Below are 26,146 nucleotides of genomic sequence, written 5' to 3' on the forward strand. Positions count from 1 at the left end.
GGCTGGAAACCCTTTCCCCACTCCACTTGGCTTACTCTTCAAATGTCCTTCAGGCTACAGCTTGGCTACCACCGGCTCTGGGAGGCCTTCCTTGACTTCTTCAACTAGGTGAGGGGTCTCCTCAGCTCCAACTGACCAAGGCTTCCCCTACCACAGTATATGTCACGCTCAACTGCTTCCCCACCAGACTGTGAGCTCCCTGGTGGCAGGGCCTGTGATTTACTAATCTCAGGCCGGGGGGCCCAACACAGAGTACGTGCTCAACAAATACAATTTGAATGAAAGAATGAATGAACAAGTGGATTAATAAAGACCAAGCCTGCTGAGGGATGGGGAGAGGACCTAGGCCCCCCACCCTACTCCCCACCCCTGCTAGCCTCCCGCACAGAGGGCCTGGTTCAGCCCAGCTGAGGAGCAGGGAACCAGCAATCATCCAGGGACTACAGGGTGTCAGCCAGTCAGAGCTCTCAGTCCAGTCCTTTCCAGAAGGCCAAGAGCCTTGGGGCCCCACCACGTGACAGGGGTGGGAGAAGAAATAAACGGCTTCCAGGCCCTGGCAGGAAGAAGCTGAATCACCCCAAGTCTGGTCACCATGCCCGCCCGCCATTACCACTTTCTGCCTAACTTCAAGCCCAGGTCACACTCCCTGGGCACTGTTCCCAGGATGGCACCCAAAGGGAAGGCAGAAAAGGGCTCCTCCTAGACCTGCAGACAACCATCACTGATGAACTGGGTGGCAGAACCAGAATCCACACCCATGCAGCCTGAGCCTGAGCCCTGGGTCACACTGCTGCCTGTGTCCCTGGAAGGTCTGCTTCAGGGTCCAGGACCAAAAAGTCAGAGGCCCATGATGAACCCAGATGAGGCCACTGAGAAGACAGACTGCAGACCAAGCTTCACCCGCCCTGATGCCTTGTCTGTGTGTATGTGAAGTGGAGAAGAAGGGAGAAACGGTCCCATCACCCGGCTGTGGCAGCCTGGCACTGGTCTGGCTCCCCTCTCTCACCCCCCATATGCTCTTTTCTCGGCCCCAGCGTCCCCTCTCCCCAAGAGTTCATGGCCCCAAATCTCCTTTCCGCTTTACAGGTATGCTATTTTATGCAGCATACCTGAGGGCAGAAGAGATACCGGGGTCCTCAATTAGGCCTCTACTAGTGTCACTCCTTCCGTGGGAACCCCTTCCCATATCCCAGATCAGACCCTGGTGGTTACAAAAGCTTCAATGGCTCTGGGGATCCTCAGTCCTAGCCTGATACTACCACAGGGGCCTCACAAGCCCTCCTTCCACAGCTCCCCACATTTCTGTCAGCCCTCATCCAAATAGTGCACCTGCTCCTACAGCCTCAGTGCTCACCTCTGCCAGGACCGAGACTCAGACCAGACTTGTTCCCAAGTCCAAGCTCCCCCTCTCCATGTGCCAGGGCAGTCCCATTCCCCTATGTCTCACCTTCCCCCTTTCTCAAATTCACCTGAGAGTCTCCTGACACCCTCTTTAAAGTGACTCTTGACCTTGGCCTTAGCCAGGTCCCAACACTTCCTTTCTGTACCCTGCCCTGCTCTGCCATCTCTCCTGGCCCTCCCACCACTGCCTGTCAAATTAAAATGATACTCTTCTGAGCCAAACATTCAAGCTTTCCACAGCATGCTCAGCCTAGCAAACTCCAGCTCTGCCACTCACAACCTGTGTGATCTCAGGCAGATCATTTAGCCTCTCTGGCCATGATTTCCTCATATGTAAAATGTACTTCGAAGGCTACTGAGAGGTTTTAAAGGCAGTGAGTCAGTAGGTATCCAACACTTGATAGACTTTGGGTCTGATCCCCACAACGGCCGAGCCCTGAGGCATCCTACCCCGGCTCAACAGACTTCTGCTTTCCTCCCACCCTCCTGGGAGAGCTCTCTGCAGCCAGCAGCACTCCCAGGCTTCCTGTGTGTTGTGGCATGAGGTGGGCAGGAGAGGGTCTGAGGCCGAGCAAAGAGACTGCAGGGAAGGAAGCCACCAACTTGCCCCAGGTTTCTCTGGGCCTCAATTTCTCCTCAGCTCAGTGAAGCTGAGATTTCTACATGCAAGGCCAGGATGGGGAGACTTCTACATGGAGGCTGGGAGGGGCTGCCTGAGCAGCAGGAGTGAGCCTCTGGTGCATTGGGAAAGGCAGAAAAACAAACGCACCAGAATCCAAATCAGGAAAGCCCAGAGCAGGGGTTGCCATGGCAACCTGCGGCAGGCTCCCAACTTCTCTGGGGTGGGAGCAGCGACTTGTCAGGCTCGGCTGCCCCTGCCTCCAAGGCCGCCTCCTCCAGCTCAGTGCAGATCACCACGGACACAGAAGAGGGGCAAGGGCACAGAGAAGCACCTCTGCCCCGTCAGGTGGGCCTGGCAGGCCTGGGCTCCCACTACCAGCTTTATCGAGATTACTCCTCTCCCAGAGTTAGGCCTACACCCAAAGGCCTCCAGAGGGCACGCAGCCACCGCAGTCCCACCACCCAGGCCCCAGCACCAAAAGCTCCAGCCTCGCCCATCAGCTGCCTGGGCTGACACGGCATCCCTGCGTGTAGAGACGCCCTCAGGCTTCTGCCAGTGCCAGTGGCCTTGAAACTAATATGTAGGCACAGGATGAAGGGGGCAGTGAGATGATTACCCAGACCTCCTGACATAGCTGGATGAGGAGGTGACAAGCACGAGTGCCAGGCACTGGTGTAGTGCTTTATGTATGTTTTCTCTCATTTAACAGCATTCCCCTTTGACAGATGAGGAAACAGCCTCAGGGAAGTTAAATGACTTCCCAAAGTCACAGAGCCACTCATTGGCTGGTAAGGAGCTGGGTCCCAACTGGGGTTTTCCAACTCCTGGGCCCAGACCCTTCCCACGGGGCCTGTTACTGGATGCCCTGGACTGACCACCCAGCACGTCACCAGGGGACCTCAGGGCGCTATCACCCAAAGACCACCAAAGCACTGTGCCCAGTCTGCACAGACACACAGTAAACAGACAGACAATGGCCTTCATGCTTCCATTTAATGGCCAGGCCAGCACTGCCCAGACGATGCCCAGGCTCCAATGGGGAAGTCCTCCCTCCTAGCTGGTATCCCCTGAAAAGCCCACCCCAGCTGGTGCCCCTCAGCCTCACTAGCAGCATCCCAGTCTAGTCCCAGTGTCAGGGGCAGCCTCATCTTAGCTCCTTCAGCAAGCTGTTGATAGAGCCCAGGAGTTCCCAGAAGTAGCCCTCATCCTCGCCATCCTGGAGCTCCAGGGCAGCCAGTGCCTGGTACTCAGCCTGGAGGATGACCAGCGTCCTGTTGAGCTGCGAGTCCTGACGGTAGCGGTCCCGACAGGTGGCCAGGAGGGCACCCAGCGTTTGTAGCACCTTTTCACGGGCATCGTGCTCTGGCAGTGCCAGGAGGTGGGCAGTGATCTCGCACCAGCCCTGTTCCTGAAGGCCTGGCAGGAGGTGCACCTGGCGGTACTGCTGCAGCTTCTCTGGGGACGTCTCCCGCATCAGCTCGGCCTCCTCCTCAGCAAACATCTGCCATCCACACGGCCAGGGGCCAGGGTGTGGGAAGGGGAAAGAACACACAGAGAGCAGTCAGCCCTGCCTTTTAGACTCGAAGGCACATGGCTGACCCATGAGTCTGCACCCTCTTCCTCCTTCCCCTTGGGCCTCAAAGGCCCTTCATGGGAGAAGGCCAACTGGACTCATAGCTTCACACATGCTCTCCAGCTCATCCATATGTCCACCCATCTGTCCATCCATCCACTCATCAAAAACAACTGTGTAATGTGCCAGGTGCTGGAGAAACCAAGATGGAGACATGGTCCCTGCCCTCAAGGAGCTCAGGATCTATCAGGAGATTAAAAATTAACTCAATAAGTCCGAAATATCATGATACATTTCATCCAGCAGGGTGGTGTGGAGGCAGACAGTCTGGATTCAAATTCCTGCTCCACCACTGACAGCTGAATGACGGAATGACCTTGGGCTAGCACTTTGCCTCCCTGAGACCCAATGCCATCATCTCTTATATGGAGGAGAGGACGTAACCCCTTCAGGACTGTTGGGAGAACTCAGTGGGACAGTGACCATGCAGCCAGTGCCCAGCACAGAGAGCACACCCACAATGTGAGCTTCGCCATCAACAAACGTTAGCTGTACCAGCAGCAGCATCACATCACCATCACCACAACTACAGATCCACTCCCTCACAGGAGTTAGGGCACGGGCGACAGAGGAGGCTGGCAAGTCCCTGAGCCTTGAGGGGCTTGTGGGAGTTGACCAAGGGGATAAGGGTGTAGGGTTCACAGACACAGGAGGGTTGCAACAATAGGCCTGGGCCCACCTCATGTTTGAAGACCAGCAGGCTGTTATGGTCGATGGGGCACGAGGGCCAGGCTGGGGCCCAGAATGCTTGGAGCCCTGGGCGTCCCTGGCCATTATGCTGAGGGCCTGGGGAGTTGAGGAAAGTTTGGGCAGGAAGTCACAGGCATGGCCTGTGTCTGGTAAGTGCAGAAACCCAGCCCCATCAGAATATGGCGGGAACCGATCCTGCCAGGCTGCCGGAGGAAACACCTGAAACCCGACAAGTTACCAACTTATTTCGCAATGCAGAGTACTAATCACTATACGATCACGGCTAGCCACCAGGAGTCTACCAACTTATTTCAAATGTCAGAGGAAGGCTATGCAGAGATGGAGGGTCGGCAATGGGTAGAGATGTCCCATACTGGTTGTACTAAATGTACTTGCAAGAAGAAAGAAGAAATCACTGCCCTAACTCCAGGGGAGGATGAGGCATGCAGATGACAGGGAAGGCAAGAGGGAAGCCCAGAAAAAGATCAGGGGCCACAGTGGAGAACCTGATGGCTGTGGCGCTTGTTGGAGCTGGCAGAGGAAGCAGGGGAGGAGGGGGGTCAGCATCCTGGGACAGAAAAGGCTGAGAGGGATGGAGTAGTCCTTTCCTAACCTACTCCCAAGTCCTGCCAGCTCCACCTCCAAACACATCCCAGTCCTCCCAGCTCTCTGCCCCATGGGCGCTGCTCCTCACTGCACTTTTGCAGTCTCCTGCCTCCCGCTCCCAGCCTGCATCCTCCAGTCCTCTGACAGCAGACAATGACACAGCCCCAAACCCTTCACAGCTTGGCATTTCTGATGATAAAGACTGACTCCCTTCCCTGGGACTTGGAGGCTCTTCAGGATCTGGCCCTGCCTGCACTTGGGCTCCTCCCCACACATGCCCTCACTCTGGCACCCGTCACACCAACTCTCCCCCAGGATCTATGTACGTGCAGCTCCCCCTTCCAGGCACCCTCTCACCCAACACTGACTCCACAGTCAACTTGACTCACCCCTCATTTCTCTCACTCAGCACCTCCTTTGACTCCCCAGAAGAGGTTAGGGCCCTGATCATAAGCCTCCAGGGCCTACATGCTCTAGGAGATTCTCTGATAAATGTCTGCCTGAAAGCACCAGGAGGGCAGGGACCATGGGGCAGATACCCAGTCAACACCTGTGGAAGGAACCAGCGGGCAGGTCACCCCTGCGGCCCTTCAGCTCCAAGAAGGCACGAGAGGACGTGGGCTCATGACCACAGGAGGGCATCCCAGCTCTGCAGGAGCCCAGATGTCAGGGCATAGTTTCTTAGTGGAGGGCCCACCAAGAGCCAAGGGACAGAAGAAGAAATGCCTGGGGTCTGGCAGACCACAGAAGGGGTAAGCCGGTGTGCCAAGGACCCTAACAATCTGAGAGGTGGTCCCACACTCTCATGGGAATTCTGCCTTCAGCTGCTACCTCCCGACACCAAAGATGCCCTCAAGGTGCATGGCACCCCCTGGTTGGCAACCTGTCACACCTCTACCTTCAGGCAGCTCTGGACCCATCCCCAGATGGGTTTGGCTAGTTTGACTAGCTCTTTATTCTCTCTGAGAAACCGTAAGAACAAGAAGCCCTGACTGCCTCAAGCGTAAAGTATGGCTGCCATCTGTTCTAACACTCTCTGGCTGAAACTCCTCCACGGTCCTCCACCTGTAGGAGGATGGCTGTCTCCATACTGTTTGCAGAGAGACGCCACTCCCTCTCTGATATTCACAGCACCCCAAAGCCTCAAAGGTCGGCTCCGGGGCCAGCTGACTCAGGGGCCTGCCTCTCACCAGGGCAGCCTTGGTGAGACTGCCAGTGGTAGCTCTCCAGGGATGAAGCAAAGTCACAGTGCCCGCTACGCCAGGGCTGGGGGCAGCAAAGAGACACCCAAGTCACAAGGGCAAAGTGATAGGTTTCTCCCGGGAAATGCCAAGCCTGTGTACATGTCCTTCCCCTGGCTTGCTGGCCCACTCCCAGGATGTCAGCTGTGCCCTGGCCCTATTAATGGGACGTGAGGACCACATGGCTGCTTGCTGTTCTGAGAAACAGGGTTTCTGCAGCTTAGAGGGGTGGAGGAAGAGAAAGGGGGAGAGGGGGAGAGAGAGAGAGAGAGAGGCTGAAAGACAAGACAGGACAAGAGAGACAGAGTGAGTGAGTACACACACACAAAAGCCAACAGGTGGAGAGAAAAGCAGCAACAGACAACCCTGATCCTTGGCCTGAGGCCTGGCGGGAGGGGTGCGCAGGGGAGGGCCAGGGAGGAAGGGCTGGGCCCCTCTTCCTCCAACATTCAGAAGTGGTTTCCAGCGGCTGCCCAGCCCTGCTCCACTAATCCGCAGTTGGCTGTAGGGAGAGTGTGGCCCCAGAGAGGCAGCTGAGAAAACCCTGCCAATGCTCTCTGCAGCAGCTGAATTAAGAATCAGCCCTGGCTGGTTTTACCCTCTCCTTAATTAAGACACTTCTCAGGCTCAAAAACACCAAAGTGGACTGGGGACCAAGTCTCCTCCCAGATGGCAAGCCCGTGGGTCCCTGGGTCCTTCAGTGGCAGCCAGTCTGAGCCCCTGCCCAGAGCCAAAGCTCCCAGAGGAGGCACCTCCAGGTTTCTAGAATCTTAAGATTCAGCATCATTCCAGCCCCTGGCTCCTCAGTCTCCTGGCTACTGTGATGGCTCCCAGACACAGCTGCTCCTGGTCACCCGCACCCCAGGTTTCAGCCAAATGACCTTTTATTCCATGAAGGGCTGATCCTGGCTGTTTCTGGCTTCTGGTCACACTGACCCTTCATCATGCTGACCCCTGACCACTGCCAGTGCCCCCTCCTCCCCTCCCACTCTTCACCAGCCCTCAGGTTTTAGCTCAGCAGTCACTTCCCACAGGACATCTGCCCTGACATCTCAGAAATCCTGGGCTCCATAGCATCCCTGTCAGCCCAGCTCAGGGCTGGCATGTTTGCTCAGGACACTCAGCTATGAGGATGTAGGGAATGGATGGAAGATATGGGGAGTGGGGAGGGTCAAATGGCCAGAAACAAACACAAAGCAAAGTGCACGGGAGGCAGGACAGGCCTGGGCACTCACCTTCTCAGTGACCAGGTCGTAGAGCAGAGTGACCACGCGCACGGCCAGCACCTCCATGCCCTTCTCCTGGACCAGACTCCTCAGCACCTGCAGTCCCCCCAGCTTCAGGAACTGCTGCTGGGCATAGGGGAAGTGTCGCAGTAAGGAGCACAGGGCAAACAGAACCTGGGGAGGCACAGATCCAGATGGGTGAGGGGCCACAGAAACTAGGCCTTGGGGCAAGCACCCGGAGGTACCCCAGCTACCCCAGCCCAGCTCCCATTCTTCCTGGCCCCAACCACCACCCTTGGGTATAGCTCACCCCAGTACCCAGGGCTGTGAGAGCCAGGAGAGATATCAGACTCCTTCAACACCACCCAGTGGACAAACGGAGGCCCAGGGCAGGACACCAGGGTGTTGAACCTGAGACTGCACCGTGGGAGCAGGGCTCCGGATGCCTCACATACTGCTGTGCTGCTTTAGGTGAAGGGGACCTCTCCCCCTACGCCACCCAGCGGATGGCCACTCAGGCCCCCAAGGGTGACGTGTACAACCCGGAAAGGGACCCTTGTCTTTTAGGCTCCACGGGTGTGCTGGGGTCTGGGCGGGAAAAAGGCAGCAGAAACGCACCTTCTTCTTTGCAGTGAGAGACTGCTCTGTGGCCAGAACGACCAGCAACTTCTGCAAGGCTCCTCCCTCAATGGCCTCCACCTGGACCTTTGGGTTGCTGGAGGGGGAAGCACAGGAAAGCAGGACTTTACACCTACTCACCAACTTGGGGGCACGCCCCTGGGCCCAACCCAGGTAAGAGGGCTACCACCACAGCAGCCATCCCTGGGGAGGAACAAGGTGCACAGGGGGTGTTCCCACTCTGGACAAGCTAGAACTTATCTGGGGAACAGAAACAAACTGGTGTAGGTCCACCTGGGTACAATGGCCTATGGCACAGACAGCAGGGCCAAGGGCCCCAGGCCAGTGTCCACTCCCTATCAGCCAATGGGCTGGGGCGATCTGGGAATGGAAATCACCGCTACCATTTTAAGATCCCTCTGATGCTGAAGATGCTACTTCAGTGTCCCTCCTATGGAAAGCCCTCCTCCACGCTCCTCAAGCCAGCCTTACGTGCTTCCCCCTTCCATGATCCCAGGTGCATCACACTCTGGGGGAATCACTAACGATCTGTTCCCTTCAGGGTGTGTAGCTCCAGGGCCAGGGACCCCTTCCTCTCTCTCTCCTCCTGGGTGGAGCACACAGACAGTATAGAGTAAACACTTATGGGAGGAAGGCAAGCAGAAAGAACAACATCCAGGGAGCCTTTGCATCCCTGAGTAGATCCTAACCCAGCTGCCTCTCTGTTGGACTCTCCACTATGTGAAAGCAGCTACTATGATTGTCCCCGTATCTCAGCACCCAGCACAGGGTCTGCCATGGCGTAGGGCCCTGGACAGTAAGGAGTGAATGAAGCAACATATGTGTACAACCATGACTGACTGTATCAACCAACAAACGGGCAACACTGAAACACAAAGAACCCAGAGCTGCCTCTGGAACGCCAGTCCCCATTCTGGGCTAGAGAAAGAGTGATGAGCTTTAAACAAATATTTCAGGCAAAGCGCTCATGGATGAAAGGATGGGGGTCCTGGAGGGTGAGACCTCCTCTAGGGCAGGGTGCCAGACAGGGACATGGCTGGGAACCCCTTACTTTCTAAGATCAAACTGATGATGCATTAAGGAGCAAGTGCCAAGCGCGGGGATCTGTGTAGTTAGGCCTTCGAAGGTCAAGATTCCTTCATCAGCAGCTTATGAGGCCTCAGAAAAGAAAGGTGGCAGGCATGTAAAAAGGCCTGAGACCAGCAGCAAGGGGAGAGGCTGGACCAGAGGTGAGACAGTGGCTGTCACCCTCACCCAGACAGCAAGCACACAGAGGGCACCCAGTCTCTTCTGGGCCCTGGCTGCCTTATCTTAGCATGGCCACCACAAAGTACCCTGGAGACCCAAAAAGCACCTGTTTCTCCTAACCCACAATCTTAGCAGGGGGCCCTCAGAATATCTTGGAGAGTAAGGCAGAGTACAGACAAATCAGAGTCGATTCCTGATCCAAAACCCAGAGAAAAGGAGAGGCAGGTAACAAGAGAGAGAGCACACTGCCGCTCACAGGAGAGGGCCTGGCACACAGCAGGCACCCCATACAAGCTGACTGGATGGTACGGTAATGGGGCCCAAGTGAGTCCTTGATGGTCCACCCACTACTCCTACCAGGCCCCAGCTTCAAGGTTCGAAGCAGACTTAGCACATGGAGCCAGTTTTCCTGCTGTAAAATGGGAGGCGCCTGCATCCCTCTGCATCTTCTCTGCAAAAGGATGCGCAGGGTGGGTGCCGGCCTTTCCCACTGCAACTTCACTTGTGTCTGAGGAGCAGCCTGGAGATGCACTGGGGTCCCTGGGGAAGAAGGCTGACAGCTCCTCTCCAGATAGGCAGGTGGGCGCCAATGCAGCGATTATGGAGCTGAGCCTCTTCCCTGCCCCCTGCTCCCCCAACTTGAGAAAGGCAGCTGCTTCATCAAAGCGTGAGTTAATTAGGGCTGTCTCTGCCGTCACGTGTCTGAGGAACGCTCACCCACAACAGGCAGGGTCTAGGAAAAGAAGTCGACCACGCTGAGAAATTCACACAAACGTCAAACACAGTCTCCCAAGGAAGGGGGGCTGTGAGGCCCAACATCTCATCAGCCTCAGGGAACAGCACCTAGGAGCCCCATCCCCAGTGGGCCTGCAGAGCGGCACAGACAAGGCCCTCCAAAGACGTCATGTGAAGCTTCATCCTTGTCTACAGATCTGCTGAGAACAAGACCCAGAAACAATCACCTGGCTAACCCTGAAAGACAAGCTCAGAGCTCAGGAGCAGAGGGGTCTCCAAGGAGACCCAGCCTAAGCAGCTCCCAGAGTAGCAGCCCTGTCACTAACTTGGGCAGTACTGGGAGAGGGGAGAGACATGAATAATACTGGGACTCTGCCCACCCAGGTTTCACCTGGCAGAAGGGGAGAGAAGACTCAAACCCCAAAGGGAACCACAGCACAAACAAGAAAACAAACTACCAGGGGCAAAAGGGGAGGGCACATACTGTGTAGGCAAATTCCTAGGATCCTCCAGAGAAAGAATAAGCCAATGGGAGTAAACAAAAGATGCCAAAAGCCAAGAAGATATATGGCTTCCCCAGCATTTTGTCTATCAGAGCCCCAATGTGAGTTAGAAAGGGCCAGAAAGCACTGTCCTAGGAAAGATCTAGAGGCAAGGCACTGTCCAGGCAGTTGCTCAGAGAAGCCCCATGTGCAGAACAGATCCTTGGGGACACTCAGCCTGTTCTCTGCCACTCAACACTCAACAAGCCAGGCTCCACACACAGGAGAGACACCACACCGCCGTATTCTACTTACAGGTTTCAGAGTGAATAAATGAACGGCTATGTAACTTTTAGGCCGTACCAGGTGGCTCTGAACCTAAGGTCTGTGGGGGTTCAGAGAAAGAATGTCTGCTCTGGAAGAGCCAGGAGGGCTGCCTGGAAGAAGAGAGACTGCAGAAGACTGGAGTACAAGTGAGGAAGACAGCCTGTGCACCAGACGACAGGCATGTGCTCAGGGAACAGCATGAGCATGTACAGAGAGGCAAGCAGACCATTCAGTGGAAGGCTGCCCTGAAGAATCACAGAAAACAGGGCTGAGGAGTGCAGCTGACTCCTGACACAAGGGCAGGTCAGGCTGCGACTGAGGATGAAGAGACACAGGACTCATACCCTGCCCAGCAAGTGGAACCTGCTCCTGCTTCTCCTTCCTCGACACACGCAAGGCAAAATGGGGAGTTGGAAACAAGCACTTCTAGGGCATACAGACACAAGAGAGGGCCCAGGAGAAGGGCCTGCCTCAGGACAGTGACCCCAGGGTGGGAGATGAGCTGGAGGGACACTCTGAGCCAGGCATAGCTCACAATTCCAGGTCAGGCCGACTGTTACGTGGTGTGTGTCGGTATCTGCCCAGCATCCTTTCTTCCTCACCAGGCACTGACACCCCTTTCTTCCCTTCCACTGATGGCTGCCTCTTCCACTCCTTGTGGTCCTGAGGGGGCAGGTCCCAACCCCGCAGGGAGTGCTTATGGCCCAATACTGGCTCATCATATCTGCCCCCCACCAGGCCCTCCGTTGGTTGCCGAGGACTGGCAATCAGAGCTTTTCAGTCTTCTACACTGGAGTCAGGACAAAGAAGTTCTCTTCTTCACAAGGTAGGTAGGTTGCTGTAAGCCAGAAGCACCTATAGCCATGCCAATAGCAGCCAGGTCCCATCCCAACCCAAACCATCCCCATGGAGGGAAGCCATTTAGAGCAGGAAAGAATAGAACTCAAACGCAGGAGAAGTAAACCAGAGAGAAAAAGGGAAAGCCTGGTGCCTTTTGCCACTTGTGAAAATCACTTTCATAAGGCAATGAATTTACTTTTTCACCTGCAGCAGAGTCCTGAAAACTTGGGTAAGTAGAGCAGGACCATGGGCCAAATGTGGGCCTATGGCTGAGTGGGGCCAAGTGCAGCCTTAGCAGCCCTGGGCCCACACCCTGACTAGCTTAAATGAGGGAACTCACGTAACTCTGAGCTCTACCCCAGGCTTCAGGGCTTCAGTGGCTCCACGGACACATCAGGGGTTCCATACAAGCTGGCTGGATGGTACGGTAATGGGGCCCAAGTGAGTCCTTGATGGTCCACCCACTACTCCTACCAGGCCCCAGCTTCAAGGTTCAAAGCAGACTTAGCACATGGAAGCCAGGCTTCCGAAAAAAGCCTTTTAGCACCACCCAGTCAAAGAGGCTGAGGAAACACATCAGGAGGGTAGGAAAAACCAGGCTAGCATTTCCAGATGGCACTCAGTCCATCCAGGCAGGGACAGCAGAGAAGGGCTTTTCTTGAGCAATCTGCCCTAGAGGGGCAGACACCAACATGCTCTCAGAACCCCTCTCTCTCTCCAGGCAGCTCAGCCTTGGGCTCTGAATGCTCACTGCTATGTTTTGGGGGAAGAAATGCCCAAAATAGCTCAGAGTGAGGTCTACAGAATGTGCCAGGGTGAAAGTCTGGAGAACTCTTGGTGAGAATCCTGTAAACAATGGCTGATGACCTTGGGCAAGTCCCTTCACTTCAGTTTCTTCACCTGTGAGGCAGAGCTAAAACTACCTTGAGTTAAAGATAGAATAGCTAACGAGTGCCAAAATGCTAGACAATACATTGTGACTGAAAGATTATAATTATAGTGGGTTTGCTACACAAAGAGGCCAGACCATATCCTTGAGAACACTGCTTTTATTCACCCCAGATGCCCCAGGCACATGTATGCTGGCCTCATCCCCCTCCTAGCCTACAGACTCAGGACTGGAGCTGTGGCCCACGCCTGAGGGTGGGGGTAGGGGTGTCTTGCTGGCTGGAAGATGGGTGTCCTGACAGCTGGGGATGTGAGTGAGTTGGAAGGGCAGGGGCCTGGAACGCCTCTCAGCGACATCAGTGGCGCTGGTGTGCTCAAAGTCAACAGAAGGATATTAAGGACGTAGCTCGTCTCCAATGAGATAAATGAGAATAAACCTTGTTCAGGGCTAAGCTGGCTGGACTGAATAAATACCATTAGCACTTGGATTACTGGGATGTTCACAATCAGCGGGCGAGTCAGCTGTCTGTGTGCAGAGGGATGGCAGCAGCTGCTACTCTGTTAATCTTGAAGGCGGGGGGCGGGTGGGGTGCACGCAGAAATGGAAGTGATTGTATTTGCAGAAACCAAACGCTCTGGGTCAGGGTGACTGATGTGGGCAATATGCCAAGGGTCAGAGGTCATATTTCAGCTAACCAAGCTGAGCAAGTGTCTAGGGGGCATTGAGGAGGTGGTGGAGCTGATCTCAGGGTGGCCGGGGGGCTCATGAGAATGCTGCCCACTTCAGATTCAGAAGCTGCCCTCCTCCTTCCCTGTCACTCAGGACTCACTACATAATGTTCATGAAAATGTGAACATTTAGTTGTTCTTAAAGCTATTAGGAATTTCAAGATGGTGAGGGCAGAGCATTAAATCAAATACAGGCCCTTTTCAGTGTGGGGTCCTCTGCAATGCACAGGGCCATGAAGCAGGCACTGCTGGCACCAGGGTGTGTGCACAGAAACAGGAAATGCACAGAAATCCTGTGCACAGGTGAATCAAAACAACAAGGGCTAAAAAGGGAGTTTGAATCAGTGGAAAAGGAGAAAAACAAAAAGGCAGAGTTTCAGGACGGGAAATAAGGATTAGGTTGACTGGTTCGACGGGGGCTGAGGAAATACTAAGGTGAAACCCCTGGTGCAGAGCCTGTGTCATCCGGAGTTTCAGTCCAAACCTAGATATCAGGCTTGTCCACGGCACACTGGGGACATGAGACACATGGGGTATGTGCCCTCTCATGAGTCCCTGCAATATTTCTAAGTAGGACAATTATTATTTCTTCTGTCTTCATAACAGAAGAAAAAGCTACCATTGTTCTGAAACGCTCTCTGCGAAGATGCTGTGCAGCAGGGAAAGGGGGCACACCGCAGGCTTAATCATCTGTGGTCCTGACTGGTGACACTGTGCATGCTCATCTTCTTGCCCAGAGAGAAAGATCCCTTCTCCGATGGCCTCATCCTGTTTGTGCCCTAGCGTGTGGCCTTCATCACCTGTGAAACACAAGGACTGAAATAGGTTCATTTGGGATCTATAGTAGCCTGCCATCTAGGGATTAACAGGGTTAAGCATCTGTTAATCAAGATGTGGACAGTTACCAACTTAAATAAAGACAGAATAGGTTCACCAAAAAAATAAATGCCACGTACAACTCTTCCACATGAAAGTGAAGCCCCCAGGAGAAACAAAACATCCAGCCTATTACGAGCTTCATACCACCTAACTGTGGTGGGAACCGCATTAGGCCCCTCAGAAGTTCTATCTGGACACTAGAGAAAAGAAGGAGAATCACTGGACCCATTCAAATACAGTCCCCAACCAGATGCCAGTCATTTAAGCAAATGTGGGACACCCACAGTTCACCACAATGATAAAGCTCACAACAGTATCTCTAGAACCTCTTTCCAGACACAAACACACAGAATGATAATCTTCCTACCTCTGGAGAGACAAAGGGGCCTCAGAGGAAGGGGCACCGAAGAATCTTCTTGACATCTGGTAGCTCTCAAACATAGCTCTGCATCATAATCACCTTGGGCATTTCCCCCCTCCCTTAAATCATTTCAGACTGGGCACTTAAAAACTACTACAGAGAATTATACAGAAAAATAACCTACAGAAAAGTTGCAAAATAAAAAAAGACTCCTATCAAGAGTCACCTGTTAACATTTTACTACATTTGCTTTCTCATTTTCTCTCTGTATGTTTATACATTTTTTCTGAAATATTTGAGAGTAAGTTGCAGATCTGATGCCACTTTACCTGTAAGTGTATCAAGTGTGTATTTCCTAAGAACATAACCACAGTACAGTTATCAAAATCAGGAAATTAACATTGATACATGATCTATAGATATTCAGATTTTGCCAACTGTCCCAATAATATACTTTTTAGAAAAATAATTTTGGTCCAAGGTCCAATCCAGGACTTACCTGATGAATTGAGAAGCATGTCTTTGAATCTCCTTTAACCTTGACACACCCTTCCTTAGCCTGTCTTTATCTTTCACTACATTGACAGTTTTTCATTTTTTGGTTTTTTTTTTACATTGACAGTTTTGAAGAGTACAGGCCAGTTGTAGAATGTCCCTCAGCCTGAACTTGATGTTTTTTCCTGATTAGACTCAGGTAGTGTAGGTTGGCAAGAATGCCACAAAAGCAATGTCTTGTCTTTCTCGGTGCATCATATCAGGAGGCACATGATGTCATTCAGGCTCACAAGTGGCTGTGTTCACTTTGATTACTTGATCATGGTGGTGTCTGCCAGATTTCTCCACTATAAAGACATTATTTGTCCCTTTCGAATTGATAAATATTTTGTGAGGAGGCTCTTTAAGATATGAAGACAGCCTGTTCCTCATCAAACTTTCACCCATTAGTTCTGGCATTCATCAGTAATTCTTATTTAAAATAATTAATACCATGATGTTTGTCAAAGGATGATATTCAAACTCCATCATTGCTTCTATCTGTATTTGTTGGCACTCTACCTAAAAGAAGTTTTCCTTCTTCCTTACTTATTCATTCATTTATATCAGTATGGATTCTTATTTAATCTATGGGTTATAATCCAGTTCTACGATTATGTAAAATATACCTGATTAAATCTGAAAAAAAAAGAGCATTTTCATGTTGGTTTCTGTGTCTTTTTGACACATTTCCATCATTCTTTGAGCACCTCCATACTTTTTGGCACAAGATGTTCTTGTACAAGATATAGTACTTTTCCTGCACCTGCTGTGGAATAAGCCATTTCTCCAAGGAGCACTTTGGGCACTTTCTGAAAATTCTAACAGATTCTAACCCTTACCCTACACATACTGAATCACAGCCTCAGAAGATAGGGCTCAAACACCTGATTTTTCACAAATGCTTCACATGAGCCTTACCAGGAGGCCTGGCACTGATCTGAGAACCAGCATTTGGGATAACTAGATCCAATGTCCAACCTTTTATCCAGTACAGCATGTCTGATAACTGGCTGCAAGGTTGAAGATTACAGCAGTAGGGAGACTCATCCTTACGTTAGCTTTAAACTCTTCCAATTGCTAGAAAAACGTCTTCTGTTACCGAGCTAAAATCTGCTTTCATGAAGCTTATATCCACTGGTCCGAATCTGCCCTCTCAAAGTAGAGAGAGTCATCTGAACCTGCCCTGACAGGTCAGCCCTTCTGAACCTTAGAAGCCAAATGCCCAGAGAAAGATCCCCTCTCACAAATCTAGCCTCATGGGATCCAGCAGTCATTCTTCATGTGACTCCTGAAATCCTTTGCCTTCTTGACAATGCTCTATGGGACACTGCCCCATGTACTGACGAATCCCTGCAGAGGTGGTATTCACACCTATCCACAGGACTCCCCCTGGGCCAACCCCTCCAGAGTTCAGTGGGCCCAGCCACGCTGACCCAAGGTCATCTGCCCCTAATACCTGAGGCACATCTAGGTTTTTGGCAGTAGTGTCACAAAACTGACTCAACACTGGGCCTGCCTAGGTCAAATCCCTGCAGGCTGTTCATATCACCCTCTGATGAGTCAAGTGTTCTCCAAAATGGCCCTGAATACAAGTAGAGAAGGTAAAAAACAAGTTACAAATGATTCGGTGGACTGACACCATACTTTTGTTCGTGTGTGGTAAGACTTTTTAAAAAAACAAAACAAAACAAAACCACAAATATGGGTTATTTATAAAATTAAAAATCGAATAATAACAAAATTTTAAATGTTGCTTTGCTACCTGGGCCCTTCGTCCTAGCCTGTCACTATTCTTCTGGATCTTCATTCTGTCTGTCTAACATGTTGGTTATCCCTTCCGAATCTGTGTCATCTGCCCCCATGCCCTCACATGAGAACCTGAATGCAGGTTGGACAGGCAGAGTCTGACATGATCTCTTTGGCACATCACTACAGTGAAGGCTCTGCTGACACTTAACCACTTATAAACAAACCTTTATTAGGTCTGATTGTTAAAGACATGCGGATTTGTAGCTACTTGATCATCAATTTCTCTATCTGATCTATTTGATTATCATGAGATTCTGACAAATGCTTCTGAAATGCAGATTCCCTCTTTGTCTATAACAGCGGTCTAATCTAGGTTGGCAAATCTTCCTGAAAAAAGAAATTAGAATTAGGAGGGAGCATGAGAGTCTTCTGGGGTGCTGTTAAAACCCTATTTCTTGACTCGAGTGGTAGTTACATGGGTATGTTCACTTCAAAAAAGTCATCAAGTGGTACGCGTAAGATGGTTGTACTATTCTGTAGAAGGAAGGGCAGGAGGAAGGAAGGGATATTAAGCTTTAAATCAGTCTATTTTCATGGAACCCACACTAGCTCCAAGAGATCACCTCTCTTTAGAAATGCCCAAAAATGAAGTCTCAATAACTTGCCTTGTTATTTTGAAAAGCAAAACAGTTACCATCCTGCCTCCTTACTCCTCTCTCAGTGATGCTTAAACATTCACATGCACAGGTCTCATGATGATATCATTAAGTTTTCATTTGATGTTTCAGACCCTAACTAATTTTAAGAAGCAAGTGGCTCTTCTCCTTCCTCACACTTTTGGGCTGAAGTTCTTCTTAGCCATGTTTGTTTTACTCTTTCTGGAGGGAAGGCCATTCTTCTTAAAAGAGAAGTTAGAGGCAAAATAGAAGAGAGGACGGTGATACCCTGTCATCTGCTACACTGAATCACCTGACTGAAGCAGCGGGCCCAACGCCTTCCCTGCCATTCCTCTCACTCTGAACAGTAACTGCTCAGGCAGGTTCTTTGTTCTAAGCATCCCAGGTTCCACCCACCTAGTATTCCTGACAGTGTTCTCAGAGATCTACACCTTTGTCCTCAGTTATAGGTCCCTTTATCATCTCTCAGACAAAAGCTCAACTCTAAGAGCTCCCCATGTGGCCTTGTTGGTCTGTTTAGGTGTCTCCTCTCTGTTCCTTGCAGTAATCACTTGTGACTATCTTAAGCGCATTTCATTGTTCAGACTATGAGTCATCCTTCCCTTCAAAGTTCTTGCCCAAACAACATATCTACTTTTTCCTGGACCTTCTAAAATCTGCTTTCTCCAAAACTCAGAGTTCTGCATTTCCCTTGGCTTCTCCAAACACAGCCACTTTCTGTTAAAGTTTCCAACACCTTCACTTCACCAAACAAATCCTTCGTGATGCTCAGAATACATTTTCAGTGAAGCCCTTTTCCTTAATCTTTTGAGAGATAAAACTGTCAGAAAAGTGAGTTAAGAATTAAAGCAATTCAAGAATTGATGAGAGTCTTGTTTTCTGCAGAAGGAGGTTTCCCAAAAGACCTATAGCACCACACCAACTTGCTATTGCACCAAGTTTTATAATCTCAATTCAAAAAGCCTCTTCTGACTGTCATACAGAGTGAAGTAAGTCAGAAAGAGAAAAACAAATACCGTATGCTAACACATATATATGGAATCTTAAAAAAAAAACAAAACTGGTTCTGAAGAACCTAGGGGCAGGACAGGAATAAAGACGCAGAAGTAGAGAATGGACTTGAGGACGTGGGGAGGGGTAAGGGTAAGTTGGGACAAAGTGAGAGAGTGGCATGGACATATATACACTGCCAAATGTAAAATAGATGGCTAGTGGGAAGCAGCCGCATAGCACAGGGAGATCAGCTCAGTGCTTTGTGACCACCTAGAGGGGTGGGATAGGGAGGGTGGGAGGGAGACACAAGAGGGAGGATATATGGGGATATATGTTTATGTATAGATGATTCACTTTGTTATACAGCAGAAACTAACACAACATTGTAAAGCAATTATACTCCAATAAAGATGTTAAACAAAAAAAGCCTCTTCTACACTGAGGGTAAATAGCTGACATCTTATCCCAGGGTGTGTCTGTTTTTTGGTGGGCTAAGAGCCAGTGATCTGGACTTTTGTTTTACCGTAAAGTCCAAACTCAGTAAGCAAACTACTGAGTAAGAGCTGCTCTGGAGTCAGAGAGACCTGAGTTCAAGTCCTAGTTCCAGCATTTTCAAGCTGTATGACTGCAATATGTTACTAAACTTCTTTGGACCTCAGTTTCTTCATCTATAAAATGGGATTAATAATATTTATCTCATGAGATTGCTGTGGGGATGAAGTGTGATAATATATAGAGATTAGCAGACTTCCTGACAAACACCAAGCATTCAAATAATAGTTGTTTTTATCGTAACACATTATACTCTTTAATGAAAATTACTATTTTTACCTTTCTGCTAAGAAAGGCAGAGTGCCTGGGTTTTCAGGCTTCTCAGAAGTGGGAGGGGTTACCTGTGGTAGGGGACAAAGAAGAATGTACCACCTCCCACTGAGTGGCCCTACATTCTCATTCTCAGCTCCTCTGGCTAGATAGGCAAAGCCAGTACAGGAAGAATTCATGGGGGAGAAATGTAGTTAACAAGCTAGAGGGAGAGACAGGGAGAAAGGATCAAAGAAGCTAATTAGAACTGGCTAAAGGGAGGCCACAGAGTGGGGAACATGGAAGACAGAGAGCTAAAGAGAAATTATCTGTGGCCTATAATTATTCAACAAACATCTCCCAGTAATTGTCTCAGACAGTTTGAGGGAAGCAAGGTGGGGTCAACAAGGTTAAGGAGAAGAAAATTCAGGCTAAAACGTATGGGAGATTTTTCACAGTGAGATTTATCAAGTTTATTAGAGAACACAGAGAGGGTGTTAGTTTGGGTCTTCTATACTAGCTAGAGGTAAAACTATCCCCCTAGGTGCCAAAGGCTGAGGGAGAGCAGAGCAGGCTGGTCCAGCAGGGTATGAGGGCCCCACGGAAATCACCTGGCCAATCCTTGTTCCAAGCTGTAGGCAATACACCTTCTCAATAGGCCTTTAGTGGCTCAGGAAGGAGCTTCCTTACTCACTCAAATCTTGCTCTCAGGAGTTCTGAGACGTGTGCTAGGAAATCACTCACTTTTCCTTCCAACCTCCTCATCTCCTCAATCAGAGCCAATGGAATCAAGCAAGGCCTATTTTGCTTTTGCTACACAACTGTAGAAATGTTTACGAATGAGCCATCTCTCAATAGCAAAAGGAAAGGCAACAACCGTGGGATGGTCTATAGCAGAAAATGACAACATTGAAATGCTTCATTTCCAGGATTTGGAAGTAGTATAGACTACAAGTCTCTCTGCTGTGCAACATACATAACAAGTCCCCAAAATATCCTTTGTTTGCTAGGGTTCTGCTTAGATATTTAAGGTTTCTGACAGTTTAAATATGGTGAACAATATGGTGAACCATCCAAATAGTCTGCATCATTGGTATTTGGAAAGATCTTTGCGAACAATTAGTTCTAGTTCTGAGATACAAGAACAGCACCCAGGCTCCTGGTTTTCCATGGGGATGGGTCAACATGGCCTCCTTGGCCAGCGCCATTTCATGTGGCTGATCTCATGGCTTGAGTGAGCATGGGTTTCCTGCTCCTAGCCACTTCTGTCACACTGTAACAGAGGAGAAAATCGAACAGAGTGGGGTCTGCTGACTCCCCAGCCAGGCTCAGGGCTCACCAGGTCTCCTCCAGGTTAAGAAGGACACAGAGCTTCCCTGATGCAGAAACAAACCTGGGAGGCCTGGTCTTGCCCAAAGCCTTTACACCTGACTCATCAGACACTGGAATGGGGGCCTAAAAGGAAAGTGAAGACCTCCCATTCTGTGGAGATCTTCAAACACTGGAGAAAACCCCCAATTACTCACAGCTTCTGGAGACAGAATGATGGATGGTTTCGTTTGTGAGCATGCTATTTGTCTGAGGCTCTTTATCCAGTCAGCTGGTCGACAAATGCTGATTGGGCCCAGAGTGCACAGGGTCTTCAGCTAAGCATCTTAAGGCCAGAGCAAAGAATGAAAATAGTTCCTGTCCCTATTAGACAAAATTAACAGCCGACAGAAACATGTAGAGAGGCACTCTATTAGACAAGTAACTGTGCAAGAGGGTGGCTTCAATATTAGGTGTAATCTGAAAAATGGAGGACTTGACCAGGAGGGTGTCCAGGAAGAATGACCTCAACAAGATCAAAAGTCACTCAGCTAGGAGGAGAAAGGCTACAAGTCCGCATGTATTACCCAAGTGAATTCAGATAAAAATCTACTTTTTTTTTCTTCAAAGAAAATGTTAAGAATCACCTTCCACAGACCCTTTTAACTCTTTTACTAATAAGTAATTAAAAGGCCTTCTGTTGCGATCATTCTAATGCCAATGAAAAAGTTACACTCATAAAATAGTTAATGTCAAAATGTAAATGGTTTGTTTAAGATTCAGCAATTGTTCCTGAATCAAACACAAAATCTCTATGGCTTGAATAGGAAGGGAAACAAAAGGCTTGACGATTTAGTGCTCATTAAAGCCTGTCTGGCTGAATTTTAGATTGCAACTTAAAAGAAAAAAACATTAAACCAGTTCAAGTGTGAACTGACATATGCACAGCAGTTTTCAGCTGCCTGCAAATGGGGCAAAGGCACAGTCTGGAATGTGACTTGAACATACCAAGGCTGTGGTTGGGCATGGCCCCATGTCCAGGGTACAGGGGTAGAGCCAGAGATGAGCAGAACCTGAGACAAAAAAGCACTGGGACACAGAGCCCAGGCTCCCACCAGGGCTTGAGTTCAGCACAGAGGAACAGACCAACCCCAGTTAGCTCTTTCCTGCAGGAAGGCTAAGGGGTTTGTGGACAGCCAAATTCTAGGCTGGGGCTCTTTTGCCTGGGAGAAGTGGGAAAGTGTAAGCTTTTTACACTTCCTCCTCTTTTCTGGCCTGGCTTGTCAGACACTTCTATGAAGCCACAGTGGGACTCTTGTCTTGATAAATCTGATTGGCTTTGTGACCCTCACAGACCTCAAGTCTGGTCTTAGAAATAGTCCTTTGTGGTAGGTTTGTGGGGTGCTGAGCAGAAACTTTGTCTAAATCCTTGTGCCCAATGGGCTATAAAAGTGCTTAAAATTTTACCACCTGGGGTTTGTTTCTTTGAGTCTTAAAGATAATTCTGTCTTTCAGGGTCCCCTATTAAAATGCCACTGTCCCTGTGTTGGGAGAACCAGTCATGTGTAAGTAGGGTGACCACATAATTTATTGTCCAAACTGGGACACTTTTAAGAGTGGAAAAAAAGCACTATTAATTACTGCGCTGGGACAAGAGGCATAAACAGAACATATGGTCACCCTCTGTATAAGATTTTGTGTTAAGTTCTAAGAAAATACAAAGGTGAATAAAAAACTTGCACAGTCCTGGACCCTGGACACTAAGCTAAGGAGCAAAGGATACTGGGAACAGGTCAAGGTTAGGCACCCATGGGAGGGGGAAAATGACACCCCAGAGAGAAACATCATGGTAGAATACAAGGAGGCAGCTTCACAAAGGTAAAGACCACGGGCTCTGGAGCCAGACAGACCTGAGTTTGAATCTTGGACCTCCTTTCTGTATAACCGTAATTAAACTATCTTTGCCCAAACTTCTTCATCTGTAAAATGAGAATTATTTCGTTGGGAGGATTAAATAAGGTATCCAATGTAACTGTGCCTGGCACATAATGTTCAACAGGTTGCATACTATTAGCATTATCAGGACCAGCCCTCTACTTAAAACCCCAGCTAGTTCTATACATGCCCCTGTCAGAAGGTGGAGGAGAGACAGGAAGACAGAAAAATACTGAAAGGGCAGACTGAGCTTCTCCTCCTTGCAGACTAACCCCTGAAGGGCCACTCCAGGGCTGAGTTCTCAAGGGCCTCAACTGCAGCAGCTCCTGAGGAGTGACCTGATGACCTGGCTGCCTTGCCTTCCTGGTCTTAGACTTCACACACTGACCCAGCCCAGCAGCTACAGCTCTACCTTGAACTCCTAGATGCACATGCCATCCACAGTTCCCTCAGTGCAGACCATAGAGAGAAGGACCTTTCCAAAGTGAGTGAGCCCTGTCCTGACTGTCCAAGATAATGCTGTCTGTTGAGTAGTGGTACATTCTCCTGGGCCTCTTGTGACAACAGAAATGCAAAACTAAGGGCAGCACCGCACAGTCATTAGGAGAATGGATTCTGGGGTTCCACCATTTAATAGTTCTTAAGTGCTTTCCAAATGTTAAGTCACATAATCCTCACAACAACTCTATGGGGCAAATACTATTATTACCCCCATTTTACAAATCAATAAACTGAGTCATGGAGAGTTAAGTCGTGTTTTCCCAAGGTCACATAGCTAGTAAGTGGCAGAGGCCTGAAAGCTCAATAGGAGCTAAGAGACCTGGATTCCACTGGGGCTATACCACAAACTACCAGCTGAATGGCTATGAAAGAGTCCTTAACTTATTTGAACTTTACTTCTATTATCTGTCAAAAAGCTGTCCTACTTAACCAAGGGAACTGCTTTGAGTATCAAATGATACAGGGCAAGTGAAAGCACTTGCTTTTAAAAGTGTTTAAATATTATGATGCCACTGCCAACATCTGCCATCATTTAGTTTTGGAGAGCTGGACCCAGTATGAAGAAGAAGGAACCTGGTCCCGCACTATTCTCCCATCCCTAGGACCCTGGGCACTGGCTCAAGGTAAAGAAGGAATTATACTAATACAGTGGTTTTCAAAGTGTGGTCTCTGGACCAGCAGTATCAGCATTACCTGGGAACTAGTGTGAAGTAAAAATTCTTAGGCCCCAACCTAGACTTAGTGAATCAGAAACTTGAGGGAAGGGTCCTGGCAACCTGTATTTTAAGAAGCTTTCCAGGTGCTCTGACGCATGCTTAAACTTGAGAACTACTAGGCTAGAGTGTCCATGGACAGATGACAGACTGGGCTGTCCAGCCCTGGCCAGGAAAGGCCTGCTTCAGGGGCCTAAGGCAGAGCCCAGCTTTTGCAAGAAGACCCAGGCCCCGAGGGCCACCGCCAAGAAGATGAAAAGCTCCCAATAAAACCCAGACCTACATGGCCACACTGATCAAAATACAATAAAGAAGAAAGTGAGAAATCTGACAAAAGAAAAACGCAGCTTCAGTGGGGACAAAATACAACAATCTTCTGTAGGAGATGAGAAGCATAAGAGGGATGTTAGATGTTCAAAGAACCAAATGTCGAAACGACAAAAAATACAAGAATAAAGACAAAGCGTGGCTATCAATGCCACATGGGCCTCCGTCTAATGATGGCAGTAGCAGGAAACATCACTCCCCCCAAGCCTAAGCCTGCTCTCCCCCACCCCCAACATGACAGTCTATATAAATAGTCTTGAGGAAAAAAATACCAGCAATTAGTCACTGAATCCTGCTTGTTGGAATGAGGAAAAGCTTGTGAAAAGTCACCAGAGGCTCTGGTGAGAAAAGCTTGGCTAAGGAGGCCATGCAGACTGAGGGCGGGAGCAAGATCATTAAAGTAGAAGGCCTGTGGGGTGTTCCTGGCAGTCTTTGATGCCTGCCAGGTCTTACCTGGAAGGAAAAATGGAGGGCCCAGCCACAAGGCTATAATGAGCTCCAACCTGGGCCCATATCCAAGTCAGAAGACCATTTATGTGGGCTTGTGCCAGAGGCAGGTGGGTGGGCGGGGGAAGGAGTCCTCAACCCAGGGTAGCAGACCCCAGCCCTGGACTGTGGTACCTTGGAGGATGAGGCAGTAGAACACAGAGCCTCTGACCAAAGTGCCTCCACACAGAAGCCTATCTAGCTACATACAGGTCGTCTCCCAGGCACTGAGGAATCAGTAAAGTAGCCTCAGTGCTTCCATTCAGGAATCTGCTGAAAATGACCCCATATAAGGACCAAAAAATGGACCTCCTCCTGCAACGAATTTCTCAACTCAAACATTCAATGTTCACTACTGTCTCTTGCCTGGAGTGTCCTCCCCCCACCACTCCCCATCCCTGGGCCCAATTTCATCAGGCTAGTTCCTAATCCTCCAGGTCTCTCTCCAACCATCTCCTCAGAGAAACCTTCACTGACCACCTGACCAACACAGGGCCCCTGCTATGCATTTCTGGGACCCCTTTCCCCTTCATAACACTCAACAGACTTGGTCAAAGTCTGTTTCCCCTACTAAACCGTCACCACCCTCGAGGACATGGACTATGCCTTGCTGCCTGCTCACCTGTAACCTCACTCTCTAGATGGTCTAGCCCAGTGCCCAGTACTCAATTAGTAGGAGCTGCCTAAAAGGATGAGGCTGGCTTGGTGTCACTTCGCTGCTGGGACACCGAGGCCTAGATGGTCCAGCCCCATAAAGCAGGTGTGTGGATGGGTTGGACACACGACCTCTCTCCCTTTCTGAGCAGCTTACCCACTCCAAGAGCTCACACAGGGCAGACCCCAGTTAATGTTCTAAATTTTGCCGTCTTTTCCCTTACTCCTCTAGTTTGACTCCTTAACCAACTCCCCGTGTGTCCCCATCGCCACGCATTCCCAACTGCTTGAGAAAAAGGATATAGTAGAGGTGTTCGATGACCCCTGGGGTACCCCTTCTGGGAGTATCTGTATTTGCTCACGAAGAGAGGTAAGAGATGTATTTAAAAACCAAGAACTTAATTCCCAACAGTATTAACAGAATTTTAGGCAGGAGAAAAAAAAAATTGGGGGGCCAGGGTCCTCCACATGGTTCCTGAAATCAATCTCTAATAGGTAACTTCCATTTGTGCTGTGTCTGAGATCAGCCCTGACTCAATCCTAACGTTAGGCACCACTTGCCAGCCATGGCGGGGCAGTCACAGACATGTCTGCAGGTGGCTACTGTCATCTCCTTTCAGCCCAACCTCACCTGGCTGACCTTGAAAACAGCCCTCTGGCTAAAGACCAGAAACCTAGGCTACAACTTCTGCTTTCATTTCTGGAACCCTAATAACAATCCAACTTTCCAAACCAATGTCAGGTCAGCATAGCATCAGAGGTGGTTCCTTGGCCACTCTCCTCCTTCTGCAATACTCCAAGCTCCACCAACCTCTGCTCCACCTAAGAGCTACCCACAGTCAGCTCTACCAGGGGCCCTAACAGACTGACATGCCCTATAGGGATCCACTGAGAAGGTGGCATAGAGCCACACAGAGG

General features: G+C 49.9%; 1 protein-coding gene across 3 annotated transcripts in view; it reads right to left on the reverse strand.

The window, feature by feature from the left end:
• Positions 1-2,997: 2,997 nt before the first annotated feature.
• SIL1 (SIL1 nucleotide exchange factor) overlaps positions 2,998-26,146 on the reverse strand; it is a 282,845-nt gene continuing 259,696 nt past the window's right edge. For all 3 annotated transcript variants that reach the window (XM_024752381.1, XM_024752380.1, XM_024752382.1), the window contains exons 8-10: positions 8,038-8,134; positions 7,429-7,593; positions 2,998-3,524 (exon numbers count right to left, since the gene is read on the reverse strand). In XM_024752381.1, coding sequence (XP_024608149.1) covers positions 3,168-3,524; positions 7,429-7,593; positions 8,038-8,134 — 619 coding nt within the window. In that variant the 3' untranslated portion in view covers positions 2,998-3,167. The remainder of the gene's footprint in view (positions 3,525-7,428; positions 7,594-8,037; positions 8,135-26,146) is intronic.

Source organism: Neophocaena asiaeorientalis, unplaced genomic scaffold (assembly GCF_003031525.2).
Source record: "Neophocaena asiaeorientalis asiaeorientalis breed wild unplaced genomic scaffold, Neophocaena_asiaeorientalis_V1.1 scaffold204, whole genome shotgun sequence".
Taxonomy (NCBI): domain Eukaryota; kingdom Metazoa; phylum Chordata; class Mammalia; order Artiodactyla; family Phocoenidae; genus Neophocaena; species Neophocaena asiaeorientalis.